Raw genomic sequence first — 17,798 nt, 5'->3', positions numbered from 1 at the left:
CTACCAAAAGTTTTCCTCTAGAACTGAAAGTTGCAAACACAGGGCTGTAAATCTTATGATTCCTTGGACAGGAGAAACAAGGAAAGTGAGTTGAAAACATTTGAGCAAGTTTCTGATGATTGGATAAACAAAGCCTTGAAAAAAGAATCAGTAAACATCGTTAGAACGAATGACAGATTAGCTTAGCTATAGAATGAATACCTAACCTCTTCTATACTTTGTATGGATCTATACACTGCAAAATTTGATCTCTGTTTTATTTTAACGCTCAGTCTCATCCATTGATTGGAACAACCACCTTTGCGCATTCAGGACTACAGGAGAACCTTTCTTGGTCTTCTCCACAATCTGCATTATCAATTGTTTCTCCATCTCTGCATCAGAATCACTATGCTCTTCCCCAGTTACAGATGTGTTATTTGAACTCTGAACCCTGGAAATGTGCTCCTCATCCAACATTCTTACTTCGCTCTCGAAGGAAAAGATATCCTCTGCTAAGGTTTCCTCTTTATTGGAAGCAAAATGTCCTATGGAACCATTTACCTCATCACTTTGAGTTTGACAGGGGTTTTGAGCCCTGAATGTTTCAAAAACTTGACAAGGCAAATCCTCCTCTTCTGACTCACTGATCTTCATCAACTCTTCGTAAGCCTCATTGTACGCATCTAAAGCTTCTCCTGATAAATTCATAACCAGAGGCTCCGCCACAGTTTTGCATTTTTCTTCAGAATTTGTACTTTCTTGGATTGTGGAATGTATACGACTTTCTGAGAACCCACTTCCACAATCCTCGTGCTTCAATTCCACGATTTTGACCTTCCTTTGGCTGTTCTCTAGAGCTGCCTCAAGCTCCTGGACACGTTCTTCTAGTCTTGATTGGATAACTTCATGCAGACGCAAGCTAAGCTCTCTAGGAGAAACTGCATAGTTTGCACAGTGATGAGCCGTAGAGGCGCTGCTTGCCTCTTCATTTGACTTGGGTTGGGCAACAGCTAAACCACCAACGATGTCAGCTCTCAACTCACCTTGAGCAAAATCTGCGATTAAGTCTGGGTCAAGCTGCACAAATTTTCATCTCTGTTAGCACTTAACAAGAATTTGATGAGATCACCACATTAGCCAAAATAGTTCATTTGAATTAAAGAAAATAAGTAATGGCCGGGTCCTATGAGATTAAAATTCATTTCCTAGAAAGATATGATACTAGAACTGACAAAGAAAAAGAAAGAGAAAGCCTCATTAATGTTTAATATAAATACCTAAACAATCAAACGCTACAATCAAAAATCTTAATTCTTAGCATTTGGTAAGTTTTATAGACTAGCAAGGTCCATGGTATTAAAATACTAGCATAAGTAAAACAGAATGAATATTTTTGAAGCCTTGTAAGCAGAATTAATAAAATTGCTGTTTTTTCTTTTCACTTAGTTTGAAGTAATTATTTGGATGATTCCACCCATGAAGCTCAGTACAGAAAACCATTTGAGTAATAGGAAAAGGCCAAATGTATATTTAATACAGTGAAGTACTCAAAGCCAATGAACATATAGATTCAATGTAAAACTATAATATAAAGATGTGCTGCTTAAACATAAGAATACAAATTATGCATACACTGACCTCGGCAAGATCAATCAATCTTCTCTCTGTAGTAGAAGTATTCACATTTAGCCCCAACCTCTCAAGTTCAGCTTCAAGCTCTGCCTCTATTTTACTCATTGACTCTGAAAACTCTTCTGCTTTCCGGTCATATGAATCGCTACCATCATATTTGTCCATATTCTGTTCAGGAGAAAACGAATTTGGTGCCCTGTCAAAAAATGAATGGTCACAAGTATCATGTGATTCATAATTCTCCTTGGCTAGCTCCTTCACTGTTACTGAATCTTTCATCTCAAGTTCTTCCTCCAGATCCTGAACCAAGTTCTCAGTCTGCTTCAATAGATCTTTCAACTTGTCAACTTCTTGTTTATTTGTTATAAAAGAAGATATTATGCCAATAGAAATCCCAAGACAGAGTAGAACTGGTCCTTCTGGTGAACCTGATGAAGGCAAAAGTATTAGGACATGAACTGTGACAAATTAGAAAAATACCACACACTCACGAGTAGCAATTTAATTACTGGATGGCCAACACAAATAGTAGCTTTCACAATTGGTTCTAGTCGGATACGCACTTAGGACCTGTTATTAGTCTCTTGAACTGAGTGACTTAATAGAGCATAATCATATAAACAAATGACTTTCCCTTGCTTAGCAACCTAATAACGCTGCATAATATCCTTTCTCCTGTATAACAGTAGACATAATTGATTTTCCCTTGCTTCGAAAATTTAATATATTTCCTAACAGAAAGAAAATTCCATGACAAGGACAGAACACAAAAACTTTTAAGCAAAGAGACAGACTTGAACAGCCTCTAAAACAAAGACATAGGTTACTCTTATAAAGTGGAATTCTAGTCTACAACCATCTGAATATTACTGAGAATTACACAAAAAATAAAGATACCACTAGAATATGAAAAGACTACCACCTTCAGAATGGAAGTGTTTCCCATTGACCATTTTACTGGAACTGCCCAATCTTCCGTTCCGTCCCTTTCCTGTCTTAGTTTTCATCTTCTTGGAGAGATCCAAATAACCCAGTTTCGGTGGTGGAGGAAACCCGCAGACATTTTCATTTGTTTCTAAATAGGCTTCCTTACGCAGCTTATTTTCCTCAATTCCAATATGAGCACTGAAATGATCACCACTACCTCTGCTGATTATTCGGCTTCCATCAGTCACAAACAATGGCCTAATACTTGGAGTGGATGATGATGGAAGGGTAAGTGCATACTCTTCCATTTCAGCACGCTCTTTATATAATTGAGCCATAAGGCAACTTTCTAAGGAACTGACCGGCTTAACAATATGCCTGTATGAATGTTCAGCTCTAATAGAGCTTCTGTTCCTCAGAGGAACATGAGAAGAACCCCTTTCTCCATTTGAAGATTTAGGCAACATGACACCACTAGTACTGTCATCAATATCATTACTTAGCCAAGTTCCATCCCCATCCTTATTGTCATTTCCTGAGTATACTGGTAACATATTTGATAGAGAAAGTACATTGCAGTCCTTGTAATTTACAAAGCCTCCCAGTTTTTCACCATCATACCCACTAGTAGAAGCCACTTCTGTCCCATAAGCACTTTCTAACGGGTTATTATCTGAAACCTTTTTTCTATCTGTAGAAACGGCATCACCCACTTTCTTTCTCCGTGCGAGTCTCTGGAAGGGATGGCTTGGGGACTCAGATTTGTCAAGATTTGCATCCCCAGAAGAAAACTGTAACAAGCTATCCTTATCCCCATTCCTAGAAATATTCTGCCAATACTTAGTCAAATATCCAGCGCCTGCAGCTGCTGCAACCACCCACAAGTCCATATCTGCTGTCCCTTCCACTGAAAAACACACACTAAAAGGATTCCACAAAGCAAAATTTTATCTTTCTTTCAGTTCTCGATATCAACAACCCAAAACCAAAAAATTCCATGAAGCCAAATGTGAGGGGAAAGAAGTTTGAATCTAAGAATAAAAAATCTTCACAGTTTGGCGCAATTGATTATGAAAATACGTTACTAAAAGCCAGCTTTGTAGAAAGTAAAACAGCTGCCCAACTCAACAAGACAGAATTTCCTCTATCAATTCTCAGAATCCAAATCTGGACGATGGTAAATTACTACTTCTGGAGCAGAACAAAACAGTTAAAGGCATCAATATGCAAGCCCAAAATACTGAATAAGCCTCAACTTCTGCAGCAATAAACAATTGCAGAGACAAATTTCTCAAACTCACAAAAGATAATCAACCAAGAGCTACAAGAACAACAGCATATCAGAGACAAGAACCATATTTTCCAAGGAATGCCGAAAATCTAAAATCTGCCCACTTATTGATAGCAACCTACATACACTATCAAAGAACAAACCCCATTTCCTCGGAAAACTCCTCCAAGAAGCCACAACCGCAACAAAAGCCCAGGGATGCCTGCCTGGATATAAAAAATCTAAGCTATTACGAATTTGAAAGCAGCCTCTTGGCTCAGAAAACCCATTTGAATGACTACCGCATTGGCAAGAAGGTGAAAATAGCTCAGAGCTCTTCCTCTTCTTGGCGACGGAGAAGCAAGGAAAAAAAAAAAAAAAGAAGCTTAATTTAAAAGAACCTGTGAGTTTGGGAAGCAATTCTAAGAGAAACCCAACTTTCGAAGACGATTTTTGGTGAATCTTGAAGAACTGGATTCCTCGGAGGAATAACACCCGTTGCTCTGTTATCTACAGAGGGATACACCTCACAAATTCTTACATCTGATAAACGAGGTCTTTTCCTTTCCTTTTTTAAAACAGAATTAATTCACTTTTGTCTTTTTCTTTTTATTTTCCAAGGACGCATAAAATAATAATATCGTCTTCTTGATTATTTTTTTTTAAATTATGACCAATATATATATATATATATATTTCATTTTAATTTAAATTCTATATTTTAAAAGAAAAATAATTTTTTATAAGCTGTAATTAGTTTTTTTTTTTTTTCTTTCCCCCGGTTGGACATTTGGGTAGATCCTAATCACTTCACTCATACATAAGCTTTTCAAAGTAGGCATTCTTTGAAAGAACTTGCTCGACTTTTCTATGACGTGTCTTAGATATAATCGCCCTTTACAAAACCAACAAAAAAAGAAAGAAAGAGAAAGCATACAAGAAAATGAAATAAAATACCAACCACCTTGTTCATCCACAAGTCAAGATGAAAGTTGGAAAAGCTTTTTAACGCTAACATGGCAGTTGAAAAAGATTGTCACTTTTGTAGGGACCTTTTGAACTCAATCACTGTTTTAAAGTATAAATTGAAGAAAATAAATAGGTAGGGGGAGGGGAGGGGTCACAATGTTATGTAAAGTGTAGCCCAAACAAGAGGAAATGGACATGGATTATGTGAAAAGGAAAGGAAAGGACACAAAAGGAGGACTTGCTTGCTCCTATCTTTGATTAGCTTGGCCTCAGACTCAAATTCAGACCAAGCAATCCTCATGGATGGACCCCTTATCATCATTAACATCACACTTACAAGTGCTTCACAGAGCAACCAAAAAGTGCACTTTGAATTATTATATTGATATTTGTCAATGTCCCTTGTTTAATTGTAAGCCCCATTTATTTCATACTTTGCAGTGCACATATTTAAGATGATATGCTAACGAGAGTTGATTGAGTTGGGAAAGATCGTTCTCTTTGCTATTCATGCTTAAGTTCAAATTCCACAGTCAATAATCTCTCTTGGTGGGTAATATGTACAACACCAAAAAAGGGCAAAGACCTCATCCGTACGTCTTCAAAGAAGCCTCAGTATATTCTGACCTTGGGATGGGATAGGCTCCCTCCCCCTAAACTTTTGTTCACTCAAAAAAAAAAAAAAATCTAAGATGCTATTGATATTGGAGTTGTCTGTTCATTTGCTTTTCTTTTTTCGCAAGTTTCTAGTGCTTAAATGGATGAGTGGGGGACTAGATCACCAATTCAATGAGTTGGCCAACCACCAGTTCTTTTGATTGATAGACATTTTAACTACCACAAACACAACCCAAAGCCAATGAACGAGTGAATAAGAAATTAGGTGAAAGGAAACTCTTGTTTCTTCTTTGCAAGGAAAGTGTTGATGTTTAGAGATGCTTGCACACAGGGGTCAACCTCAACATCAACACTTTCCATCAATGTAAGACTTGAGTTTTCTTCTCCCTGATATCACAGATGTATTTATTGTACAGGACTTCAGGGTAAATGGTTCAATCATTTATATAAACTTTGTAACTAGTATCCCACACAATATATTTTCCCATTCAAGTACACAGCATCCTACAACGAAACACCCAATGCACACTCCTTATTCATCTTCCTGTGATTTTTATACACAGGAAAATGTTACCTTGTACAAATCAGAAGGGTATAACTATACTAACGCAGCAGTGCAGGGCAGCGCAATGGAGGAACAATAGTACACGATAAAGAATGAATAGGGCACAAAAGACTACATGCTATTAGTCCAAGGAGCTTATCAAGTCTTCGAAATTAAAAACAAGCCAATTGGCCTTTGCCGCTACAGCCTCTCGAAGTTGAACACCAGCATAGCAAATGAACAAGTCAGCACCACCCGGTTGGCGTGCCTGGATATAGAGACAAATGATATTGGATGGAGAATTTCACGAGTCAGCTTAAACAAAATATTATTTCATTGATAATGCTTATATATGAGAGAAACGCACAGAGACACTTGATGAAGAAGTCTTAATGTTTCAAGGCTTGTCGAGCATGGTTATCACTTAGTTTTATATTCATGGCTATATGCGAGTATGTGAGACACAGAAAACACAAACAAATCTTGTTGCAGGATAGCAGTTTGGAAGTTTCAGTGATTGATTACCTCAAGATCAGTCGCACCATCCCCAATCATGATTAATTCCTTGTAATTATGAGCCTGGAAAACCACTTTAATCAGCTTTTCAAGCACATACTTGGAAACTAAAACATTGAACACACGGCCATAGACCAACCTTCCTTATTTGTTGCACTGCAGTGGCTTTCCCACCACTCCTTGAAGTGGGCTCATTTTTGTCAAAACCCAGAAACTCTCCAGATGTTCCAAATAGCAGTTGATTTGCAAAGACGTTTTCAGGCGCTATCCCAAGAATCGATGCCACAGGCTTCAGAACAAGTTACTCAGTTAACAATTTACAATATAAAAGGAGGATATTAATTTTCAATGTATTCTGCATCTTCAACTGACAAATGATAAGTGAGAGAAAAAAAAAGTAGCAATAGAACAAAGGCACTCATTGAATTATTCAGCAGCATACTTTGATCATTTGACGGAAGCCTCCAGAGACCAGGTAAACATCAGTGTTATTAGCCTTCAGCTTCTTGACTAACTCATCTATGCCAGGTGAAAGCCTACACAGAATTGTACACCACAACCAGATCAGAAATTTTTTGGTCATCAAATTGCCAGAAGTGCAAATAATAAGCAGACCTAAATCATTTCATTTCTACCCTTTCAACAATATTTCTTGAGGTAAGTATAAATAACCATTGGGAAGTCATTATTTTATATGCTGTCAAGTAAATGTCTCGTATACATCTTTCGCTAATAATGGCAATATTTTCATCTTAAGTAGTCACAACTTGTGTCTTCAAATTCTATAAGAAAAACACAATGATTTTATCGAGACCAAAGGCAAGCTCCAAATTAAGCAAACAAGAAGGCAACATAAACCATAGATAATTAAAAGGAAGCCAGCATACACTCAAGATAATCTAAAGGAGCTCTCCTACCTTGCGGGCCTCTCTTCGAGAAAATCTTGGACTTGAGATAGGGAAGGATTGAACAAAGATAGTCTAGCAGCCAAAGCCTCCTCAAAAGGTACTGAACCACTCATTGCCCTGGCAAGGATGAGAACTACAGTGAGAGTTGAAAATTCCACAGTACGAAACAGATGAAAGCAATTCCAATAATAAATTTAACCTAGCCGTCCATTCTGCAACAGCCTTTCCAGCTCCACAGTATTCTGCAAGTTCATCAATGCCCTCATCCAGGCAAACAGTGCTATCCACATCGAAGCACACCGCATCAGCATTTCTCCATAAATCGAGAACCTCTATACATTAAAATAAACAACCATCACACAAGGTCATATGGTTCTGAAAGTCTCGAACTATACTTTATTGAGCTTTTTATTTTTAATTTCAAAGCTGAATCCATAAGCTCATACTCTTATGCCTAGGTAAGGCAACTGCTCTCCAGTCTTTGAACATAAATTCCATACAAAATTTCAGTGACGCAACAAATAGTGCCACACTTTCTACCACAAATTATAAATTTATGTTGCCAAGCTAAGTTTTCAGCTCCAATGAATCAAAAGTTTCCTCAAACCAATTTTACCAAAGACGCAAATACAAGTTCCCAGGTTCAATCAATCACATTACCTTTGGATGGTTGCGTGTTGTCAAAGCGGCTCAACACGGAGGCTTCTAATGGTTGAATTGAAGCAGCAATTGGGTTGGGTGATTTGGGATGTTGGTTCATTCCAACTCTAGTTCTATTTTTATACAGACTTTTCGTAAATTTCAGTGAAGACGTAGGAACAAAAGGAAGGTGCTTTTGCCTCAAATGAGTACGAACTGGGGTGACTCGTGAAACACCCACCAATCCTTCCATGAAAATCTATGTCCAGCAAATAAAAAATAATAATCATAAAGAAATATCCTTCATATGAATCACAAAGGCTCCAACACCTTAAAGAAATTGAAAAAATATTGACATTACATTCAACATTTCTGTTCAATTAACAGAAAGACAACAACCCAACTGTTTGAACAAACGATATTGAGAGAAAAAGTAACTAGAAATGTCAAATTTAACATATTTTGTGCAAAGTAAATGCAGGTCGACGTCCATAATACATACATGAATAAACGTGTATAAAAACAACTTAATAAACGAAAACTTGTTCACAAAAATCTAGTAAGTTCACATAAGTTATGCAACGAAAGACACACTTAAAGAGTATAAGATCATATTCATTCGTTGCATTTTCTCTGGAAGCAAGCAGAGGGCTAAACATCATAAGCAGTCTCAAAATTATACATAAACGAAAACTTGAAAGGGGACAAAAGAATCAAAATGGAGAAGAACACACGATAAAAAATTCAAAGGAAAACTGAAATGAAAATTACCGCTGTATATAACTGGTTTTGCTTTCTTTCTCAGATCTAGCTGCGGCTTCCTTTGCTCTTGATTTTCCTGTAACTCCCTCCCCCCACCTCAATTATTGGTAAGGGAATATCTGAGTGCGTGTGTGTGTGTGTTTTTTTTGATAGGATGGTTGGTACAGTAATCCAAGTGCAGATCTACCTACAAACTTTCCATAATTGCGAAATTAACGTTAATGAAAGGTATTCTATTTGCCCAATCTGGTGGGTCAGGACCCAACTCGGGTCCATCAGATGGGTCAGCCCAACTAGAGAGAGGGGAGGTAGAGAGCTTGGGCCTTACTTTTGCTTCGCTCTGCACTCTTTACCCAGTTTGTTGATGGGTCGACCCGGTCCAACTTTTTCTTGTGCTTCCATCTTCTTGAACATTTTCAGCTAATATATAGTTTTTATTTTTATTTTTATAGTATAAGTGATAGTTTAAATTAATTTAATTTACGGGGAAATGAAATTCAAACGAGTCTAAGCAGGCAGGCTCACTGCTCATTGTCTAGGGTTTAGAGGAAAAATAATTTGTTTTTCTTTTCACTTAAGACAATTTTGATAGCTTTTCATACTCTCAAAAGACAATTAATTATCTGAAAAAATTCCATATCTTTCCACTCTTTTGAAACACAGAAAAAGATGGTGCAAAAACTTATATATATTCGCAAACGGCAATTTCTTAGAATTTTTGAACCAAGTTGAAGGAGAAACTCGAATTATACACTTTGTTTACATTACTGGATGAATAATACATAGCTAGGCATGCAATGCACAAAATCCAAATTAATGGAGCAATTGGGAGCTGCTAGCTCAATGTGACTTTTATAACCAATTATTCTCCAAATCCCTTTCTTGCATGGTGAGAATCATTTCATTCTGAGATGTATTTGGTTTAGGCTGGTGGGAAATTTAACTCTCTTCTCTCTCTCTCTCTTTCTTCCCTTACGAAAACTTTGATCAACAAAAATGGAGGCACATGCAAAGCTCCAAACCCATAAGTGGACACACTCGTTCAGGTCTTTCGTCACCTGATACATGAATTTGGCCCATGCTGTCAACGCCCTTTAATTTTGATTTGGATACCAATAGGGCCCAGCTCAGGCCAGCCCAGCAGCCTTCCCCTCATTATTTAATACGGGTCAGAGGGATACCAATAGGTTTGTACCTGTTGTCCTGCGTGTATAGGAGAGGAGACGGCTGCCCTATCGACAAAACTGTAGTTTCGCAGTTGACAACAAGAAGACTAATGTTCCAGCAAAAAAAATCAAGAAGACTAGTGGCTTCTTATACAACTGATGTTGCTCCTCCTCCTCCTCCCCAAACATCCGCTCTCCGCCGCAGTGTTTCCAAACGGGCAACCCCTGCCTTGATCTCTATTTTCGAGTCTTCCCAAGGCAAGCACCCGAGCCCCATACAAATATCCCGACCAACTGCTGCCGCTCGCCTGGTCCCACGACTCCCTAACCACCCTCAAGCTCATCTGCAACCTCCGAGACGACGATTATGATCTCGGAAAATACTATTTACAAGCGTTTTACAGGACGGCGATTTGGCTCCACCACAACCACCCCAAGACTTTAGCCTGCAACGCCGACACTATCGTCTCCGAGTTTTCCAAGTCTGTCGGGACTATGGATGACCTCGTCGAGATTCTCTACCGCCTCAGTAAGAAAGACAATAATAATACCATCGCCATGGCCAACAGCAACTCGGATTATCGGTTCCTACACGACCGGGTTTCGGATATATTCGCGGACTACTTAAGGGAAGATATTCAAAACTTGGAGAAGCAGCAGGAGGAGATACTAAGCTCAGCTGCCTTCGTATGCCCTCCTGTCGGCTCCTCCCTCGACCGTGCCACGCTGCTGTGTGAAAGCATTGCGAGGAAGGTTTTTCCGATAGAATCCCAAGGGCTTCAGGAGGCACATTACGCGGACAAAGTCCGAGATCGGCTGAGTAAGGAGTTGCTGGTGCCCTTGGCAGAGTTCTTGAGTTCTGAGAGGGCTCTCAAGCAAAGGGCTGCCCTATTAAAAAGTATTTGGAGGACTTGAAAGCCTCCAAGATTGAGCTTGAGGCCGATGCTCTGCTTCCACATGAGATCATAGGCTATGTGAATGATGGGGATGTCGGACAAGCGGCTGAGCTTCAGTGGAAGGCAATGGTGGAGGAGGTCTACTTAAAGCAGGGCAAGTTCAGCAACTGCTTGGTTGCGTGCAACGTCTCGAGTGGACTCTTCAAGGATGTGTCTGCGGGTTTGGCTGTGCTGGTGTCTCAACTGGGTGAAGAGCCATGGAAAGGAAAGGTGATAGTTGCTGGAAGTCGGATTATGACGCAATACAAAGCAATTTTAAGGAGAAAGGGTACGGTGATGCAGTGCCACAGATTGTGTTTTGGCAGCTAGACCACTACGGGACGGCGTCCGTGCCTTGTCGTCGGCGACCAGGGGTGGCCACGCTGGGTGGCTTCTCCAATAATTTGTTCAAGTCCTTCTTGGATAACGATGGGGAAGTTGGCCCGCACCATGTCATGGAAGCAGCCATCTCTGGTCCACAGTATCAAAATCTGGCTGTAGTGGACTGAGAGACTCGTTTGTCTCTCGATCTTACCTGGTGGTGTGATTGATCAGACATTATTATAAATAATGTTAATCTTTAAATATCAATCCTTTATGAATTTATTTAGTTAATTCACATTCACTAGTAGCGAGCTGCGTTTGTGATTATATCTTATCCTTGTTATTGGGTTGAGTTGATTTTTCCACGACCTGGTAAGTTGGTTCCTTTGCATTTACAAATTGGTTCATGTATCAGCCTGACTACGTGAAAACTGAAGAGTCTCTAATCCAGTAGGGTTAGGTTTTTTTAAAATAATAAGAAATTGATACGTAAAAATTTAAAAAAAAAAAAAACTAATATAATTTTTGATGAGTTGGATGTCCACCTCAAGTGCGATGTAAGATGGTATTAAAATGTGGTATAATTATATGGTAAATACCCATTACTATATATTATATATATAGAAATGCATACATGCTTTGACCAAAAAGAAAAACGCATACTTGCTTCACCCTATGCTCTTTTATTTATTTATTATTTTTTTCTAAGGGCGTTAGGTGTGTTTAGGCCCTAAGATCATCTGGCCAAAAGAGAATTTTGAATGAACAAACTACAATTATGTTTTGGATCAGTTGCTCATCTAGCATGACTTGTATGCATGATCTGATTGATTAGCTGTCCAAATAGTCAGGCTAATTGTGTTTATTTTCTTCTGTATGAACTAATTTTGGGGTGAAATACATGCCAACTCAAATGACATTTGAGATAATTTGCTTTCTGAACATTCTTTTCTAAGTAAGTTTTTTTTTTCTTTCTGTAAATACATTGAATCTTAGATCAATGGCCAAATTTAGCAAATCCCATTTGGCTGGTTGAAGTGGGAATTTGAACTTGATGTTGCTTAATTCTGCAAAGAGGTAGAATTGTACCTAACTGCATAAAGTTGAGTTGATGAAGAACTGTGGCCAATCATTTGCCTACTTCTCACTTGCCCTTTTGCTTCAAGGTCATGATGTGGTTGGGTGCACAATTAAATAACTGTAAGTCTTATGACCTGCACACCCTTTGTCTTTTGTCCACAGAATATATATAAGTCATAGCTAGGCATGCAATGCACAAAGTCCAAATTAATGGAGCAATTGGGAGCTGCTAGCTCAATGTGACTTTTATAACAAATTATTCTCCAAATCCCCTTCTTGCATGGTGAGAATCATTTCATTCTGAGATGTATTTGGTTTAGGCTGGTGGGAAATTTAACTCTCTCTCTCTCTCTCTCTCATCACAACCTTTTCATTAGTCTACCTGCTCTCATTTCCTTTCTGCTCCTAATTTTTCAGCGACTAACAAAACCTCTCTTAAGTCATTTTCTTAACCACCCAAATCCAAGAAACCAAGTGAACAAGAAAGCCCATAAGCTAGCTATAGTTTGTATCTCTCAAACAAAACAAATTAAATGCTGCCACTCTTTTCTTCTTCATCCTTAAAACATGCATTCTTTTCAACAAGTTATAAGCACTCTGCATTCTAGAAAACCCATCAATCTTGTTTTAAATAAACTCCCACATCACAACCAACCTCTTCCCTTACAAAAACTTTGATCACCAAAAATGGAGGCACATACACAGCTCCAAACCCCTCACCAACCCTCTGTTTCAGCTCTCTCACCATCTTCATCTACTTCGTCTTCTTGCAATGCTAGCGTTGTTCCTCTGTCTTTCTTTCCGGTTTGGACTGAACCTCATGGTGATAAAACAGAACCACTTCAAGATGCACTGAACCGGCAGTATTATATGGCAGAGAATGGTGGGGCGGCATCCACAGCGGGTTCAGCTACTAAAACTCAATGGCTGAGATTTGTTGGTACCATGGGCAACGGTGGGATGGAGTGGAAGGGTGTAGAGGAGCGGTTTGACCGGCTTGCATTGACCGGAAACGGAGTTGAACCGGTTATAAAATGGTCTGATTTTGGTCTGTGTATAGGTGAGCAAGCCTACACTTAAGTTTATCATATTACATATTTTAAAGTTTAGCAAATAGAATTAACGATTCCCATCAATATTTTATTCATTTTAACTTTTGGCTTGGTTCTGTTTATTCTCTGCAGAACATGTCTTCTTTTTTTCGCTTTTTTGGTAGCGTGTTTTCTGCAGAATGTGATTGTTTTTGCAGAATGTATTTGTTTTTTTCTCTGACTTCTTTGTGTCTTTGGCTTGCCCTGTGTGCATTAGTTTTATTCTTTTGGTGAGCGGCTTTGTTGGCCTCTACTGTTTTTGTTCTTCTTTTTAGATTAATTACTGTGGTTGTTATTTACAATGGTAGCAGTAGCTTGAAAGTTTTGTTCTTCTGTCATATAATTACCTTTGGCTGTTACATACATCTACATCTTTAAAAATATATTAGCTCCTTCTTTGATAATATACTTTGGTTCATATTTGGCAGGCATGCAACAGACGCCAGAGTTTGCTAATGAGCTATTAAGGGCTCTAAGGGGAACAAGGGATCGGAATGTTGATATGCTGAAAGACGAACTGCATAGTTACTGGTGTCGTATGACTGATCCTTGCTTCGATTCGAGGATACGGATTTACTTTGACTTGTAATAATCCTCATTATAATTCAATAAGATGCTTAGCTTAAGCCTTGTTACAATTGTTTACATCAAGAAAATTACCTTCTTTTGGAATTGAATTTTTCTCTAAGGTTGTAATTCTTTTCAGGTGTGACAAAAACATGGACGGAAGAATAACTAAGAAAGATCTTAAGCAGGTAACTGCGTAAGGTCTAAAAAACTTGCATTATTACTTAGATAGCATTAATTTTGTGCCCATGGTTACTGGTTTGCTTGGAATTTGGGCACTTTTGCAGACCATTATACTATGTGCTTCTACAAATAAGTTATCATTGACCCATGAGGAAGCAGAAGACTATGCTGCTTTAGTCATGGAACATCTTGACATTGAAAACCAGGGATATATAGAGGTACCATTCAAACATGGAAATTCATTCTCTCAAAAACAAAAATAAAGATATGACCCTCTTTGAGAAATGAATAGCATCTAATTCTGCAGATTTGTAACATGTTAAATCATGTTCAAGAACATTTTATTGACTTTCTAATGTTCGCCATTAACTTGCAGCTCAATCAATTTGAGACTCTCATCAAAATGAGCTTATCAAAGGTCTCCTTTTCAACAAATCACTTGTCAATCAGACGTCCATATTACAGTTTTGACCTATGTGAAGAGCCAAGGTCTAAGAACGAAGTTTTATTTCGATCATATTGGCGACGTGCATGGATAGTTTTGTTGTGGTTGATCATATGTACTGCACTATTCACTTGGAAATTTATACAATATCGCCATAGAGCAGCTTTTCAAGTAATGGGGTACTGCCTGTCCACTGCTAAAGGTGCTGCTGAAACCCTGAAATTCAACATGGCTCTAATTCTCCTCCCTGTTTGTCGTAATACAATTACATGGCTTCGCAAGAACCGTTCGATCAACTCAATTATTCCATTTAATGACAACATTAACTTCCACAAGGTAGTTTGACTGATAGCTAGCCTAGCTCTAGCGGTAGAACACTTGCTCCACACTCATAACGACCACCTTAAAACAAATATTTCAAGCTTTTAGTTTTGGAGCCAATGGAAAACCAGCCTCAAAAACTTGAAAATTTTGTCCTATATAGCACTCTACTTTACTAACAAGCATGTCTACATTTTGTGTTGAATTTTGTGCAGATGATTGCAGGAGGGATAGTAGTAGGAGTTATCCTGCATGGTGGTGCTCACCTTGCTTGTGACTTGCCAAGAATTAGTGATTCGGATCGTTTAATCTTCTGGCAAACAATAGCTGCCAGATTCGGGTATCATCAACCATCATACTTTGAAATATTGGCTACAAAGGAGGTGGCAACAGGGATTGTTATGGTAGTACTAATGATGATAGCATTTTCACTTGCAACAAAATGGCCACGCCGCCAACCGCCTTCTCTGCCAAGGTCTGTTCGGAATGTCACAGGCTATAATACCTTTTGGTACTCACACCACTTGTTCATTGCTGTATATGCATTGCTCATTCTTCACTCTATGTTCCTCTTCCTTACAGACAATGTAACTGAAAAAACAGTAAGCCTTTAAACTGAACTTCATTTTGTCCTCATGTACTTAGAATTTTACCTTCATATAGAGTTTTAAGGTTAAGAATTTTCTTAAGCAGACATGGATGTATATTGCCATTCCAGTTCTATTATATACCGGAGAACGAGTATTTCGAGCCATACGATCAGGATTTTATGAGGTGGAAATTTTGAAGGTAAAGGCCAATACTACCATTAACCTTGTTAATCTGAAGGAAGTACCTTGAAAATTCATCAATCTGCAATTGTTGCAATGGCAGTTGGTTGGGAATTAAATTCAACCCTTTGTTTACTTCTTTTTGTGTTACAATTGTGCAGGCAAGTATTTATCCAGGAAAAGTTTTGTCCCTCCAATTGAATAAACCAGAAGGGTTTAAGTACCTGAGTGGCATGTACATATTCATTCAATGCCCTCAAATTTCACCATTTGAATGGTACATTTAAACTATTGCATTTATCTGTTCTAGAGTCCTGCATGTAATTAACTAAAATTTACTTTGATGCCTATGGATTTTGAATTATGTTTCTTTCGCTTCTTTGTTCGTTGACTCAGGCATCCGTTTTCCTTGACTTCTGGACCAGAAGACAACTACCTAAGTGTGCATATTAGAACTGCTGGAGACTGGAGTTATCAAATATACAGTCTCTTCCAAGAGGTAAAAATTGGGAAAATTGAATAGAAAGAGTTTATCAAAATTTGGAAAAAGCTTATGCATTACAGGGATTTTTCCTTTTGAACTTTTACAGGCAACATTATCTGGAGTTAAGGGCTATCCCAAAGTACACATTGATGGGCCCTATGGTGCTGCCTCTCAAGACCATGTCAAGTATGACATTGTTGTTCTAATTGGTCTAGGCATAGGTTTTACACCTTTCATTAGCATCCTCAAAGATGTTGTCAATGGTGCCGAAAAATCACATTGTGATCATGTAAGAGTTTCTTGGCTTGGTTAATTTGTTATACTTTGTGTTTCATTTGAGACAACTAACAAATCCTTCTGATGGGGGATGGGGGTATTTTTAAAATAGACTGGTTGCAGAGAAGGCAGCTTAAGAAAGGCTCCACTAAAAGCCTATCTTTATTGGGTTACAAGAGAACAGAGCTCTTTTGACTGGTTTAGAGACATCACGAAGGAAATATTAAACTCAAACCAAAAGCAGGTACAAGCCAAAGGTTAACTTTAATCATAATTTTTTTCCCGCAAACCATTTTTCACTGCATTCTCATTACTTTTGGTGATCATCATCCTTCAGTCTGTTGTAGAGATGCACAATTTCTTAACTTGTGTGTATCAAGAGGGCGATGCACGCTCGGTTCTAATAAGCGCTATACAGGCATTGCATCATGCCAAAAATGGTATAGACTTTGTCTCCCGGACTCCGGTAAGTACTGCACTACAATGCCTAATCACAATGCTTTGGCCTGCATTCTTAGTTAAAGCAATCTGCAGGCTTAAACGTCTATCATACAACCCTCTCTTTCTATCCCTCTTGCGGTGGTAAGAGTGTTCCAACCAAATGGAATGGTTTACCTGGGAAATCATTTCTGCCTTTGCTGATATACACATAAAGAAAAGCTGAAAAAAAGAAAAAAAAAAAAAAAAAGAGAGAATAGTATTTGGTTGTTAAATATAGATAATATATCTGATGGAATTTTCAGGTACGTACGCATTTTGCCCGACCAAACTGGATCAGCATCTTCTCAAAATTGGCACATAGGCATAGAGAAGCACGGATTGGTAAGATACAAATCAATTCTCAGCATAAAAGATTTGTACGTTATAACTTTGTAGCCGTGCAAGTAGGGCAACAGCCATATCAAAGGGAAAAAGACGTTGAAAAATTTCGGTTTCTTGGACAGGGGTTTTCTACTGTGGTCCATCAGCCGTAGCAAAAGAGTTGGAGAAAATGTGTACCAAATTTTCCACCAAGACCTCTACAAGATTTGTATTTCACAAGGAGAATTATTAGGATTGGACGTTTTTATTTTATTATTTTTTAAATATCAAAGGATTAGACTTTGTGTTGAAATGTCAATCTTTGCTGTACCAAATCCACCGATTGGAAGGTCATAAGAATATAACCGCCCCACAAGATTGAAATGTATATAATGGTACTTTGGCTGTCAAAAACAAGTCCTTTCTTGGGCAACCAGAGCTCCTAGTTCAACAACACAGCACTTGTTAAACCAAATGGTAAAGACCTACTAATCCTAGGTCTCGATCAAAACCCTAATCGTAAACCCTAAGTTGAGTACGACAGATAGCACAAAAATCTCATTTGGGAAACATTACACACATTTGAGA

The 17,798-nt window shown here is 38.3% G+C and overlaps 3 protein-coding genes across 4 annotated transcripts; 1 reads left to right on the top strand and 2 right to left on the bottom strand.

Annotated features, from left to right (window-relative positions):
* On the bottom strand, positions 77-4,368 carry LOC18776277. Of its 2 annotated transcripts, XM_020563771.1 has the most exons (4): positions 4,213-4,368; positions 2,537-4,038; positions 1,621-2,042; positions 77-1,059 (listed from the first exon to the last, which is right to left on the bottom strand). In XM_020563771.1, the coding sequence occupies exons 2-4, from the start codon at positions 3,429-3,431 to the stop codon at positions 262-264; spliced, it is 2,115 nt and encodes a 704-aa protein (XP_020419360.1). In that variant the 5' UTR covers positions 3,432-4,038; positions 4,213-4,368; the 3' UTR covers positions 77-261. The 2 variants fall into 2 exon arrangements, with proteins under 2 accessions (XP_020419360.1, XP_020419359.1); XM_020563770.1 differs by having other exon boundaries at positions 2,537-4,368.
* Positions 5,818-9,068, bottom strand: LOC18777300 (phosphoserine phosphatase, chloroplastic). Its single transcript, XM_007209354.2, has 8 exons — positions 8,777-9,068; positions 8,027-8,264; positions 7,566-7,698; positions 7,376-7,483; positions 6,901-6,994; positions 6,598-6,747; positions 6,468-6,521; positions 5,818-6,210 (listed from the first exon to the last, which is right to left on the bottom strand). The coding sequence occupies exons 2-8, from the start codon at positions 8,256-8,258 to the stop codon at positions 6,085-6,087; spliced, it is 897 nt and encodes a 298-aa protein (XP_007209416.1). The 5' UTR covers positions 8,259-8,264; positions 8,777-9,068; the 3' UTR covers positions 5,818-6,084.
* On the top strand, positions 12,687-17,566 carry LOC18776221 (respiratory burst oxidase homolog protein F). The gene is made up of 14 exons (XM_020564337.1): positions 12,687-13,332; positions 13,792-13,948; positions 14,070-14,118; positions 14,218-14,331; positions 14,490-14,894; positions 15,095-15,481; positions 15,573-15,668; positions 15,811-15,926; positions 16,046-16,148; positions 16,240-16,422; positions 16,522-16,653; positions 16,747-16,875; positions 17,153-17,231; positions 17,354-17,566. The coding sequence occupies exons 1-14, from the start codon at positions 12,960-12,962 to the stop codon at positions 17,461-17,463; spliced, it is 2,433 nt and encodes an 810-aa protein (XP_020419926.1). The 5' UTR covers positions 12,687-12,959; the 3' UTR covers positions 17,464-17,566.

This window comes from Prunus persica, chromosome G5 (genome assembly GCF_000346465.2).
Source record: "Prunus persica cultivar Lovell chromosome G5, Prunus_persica_NCBIv2, whole genome shotgun sequence".
Taxonomy (NCBI): Eukaryota; Viridiplantae; Streptophyta; class Magnoliopsida; order Rosales; family Rosaceae; genus Prunus; species Prunus persica.
Note: the sequence above shows the minus strand (reverse complement) of the source record. Positions and strands in the feature narration are given on the sequence as shown.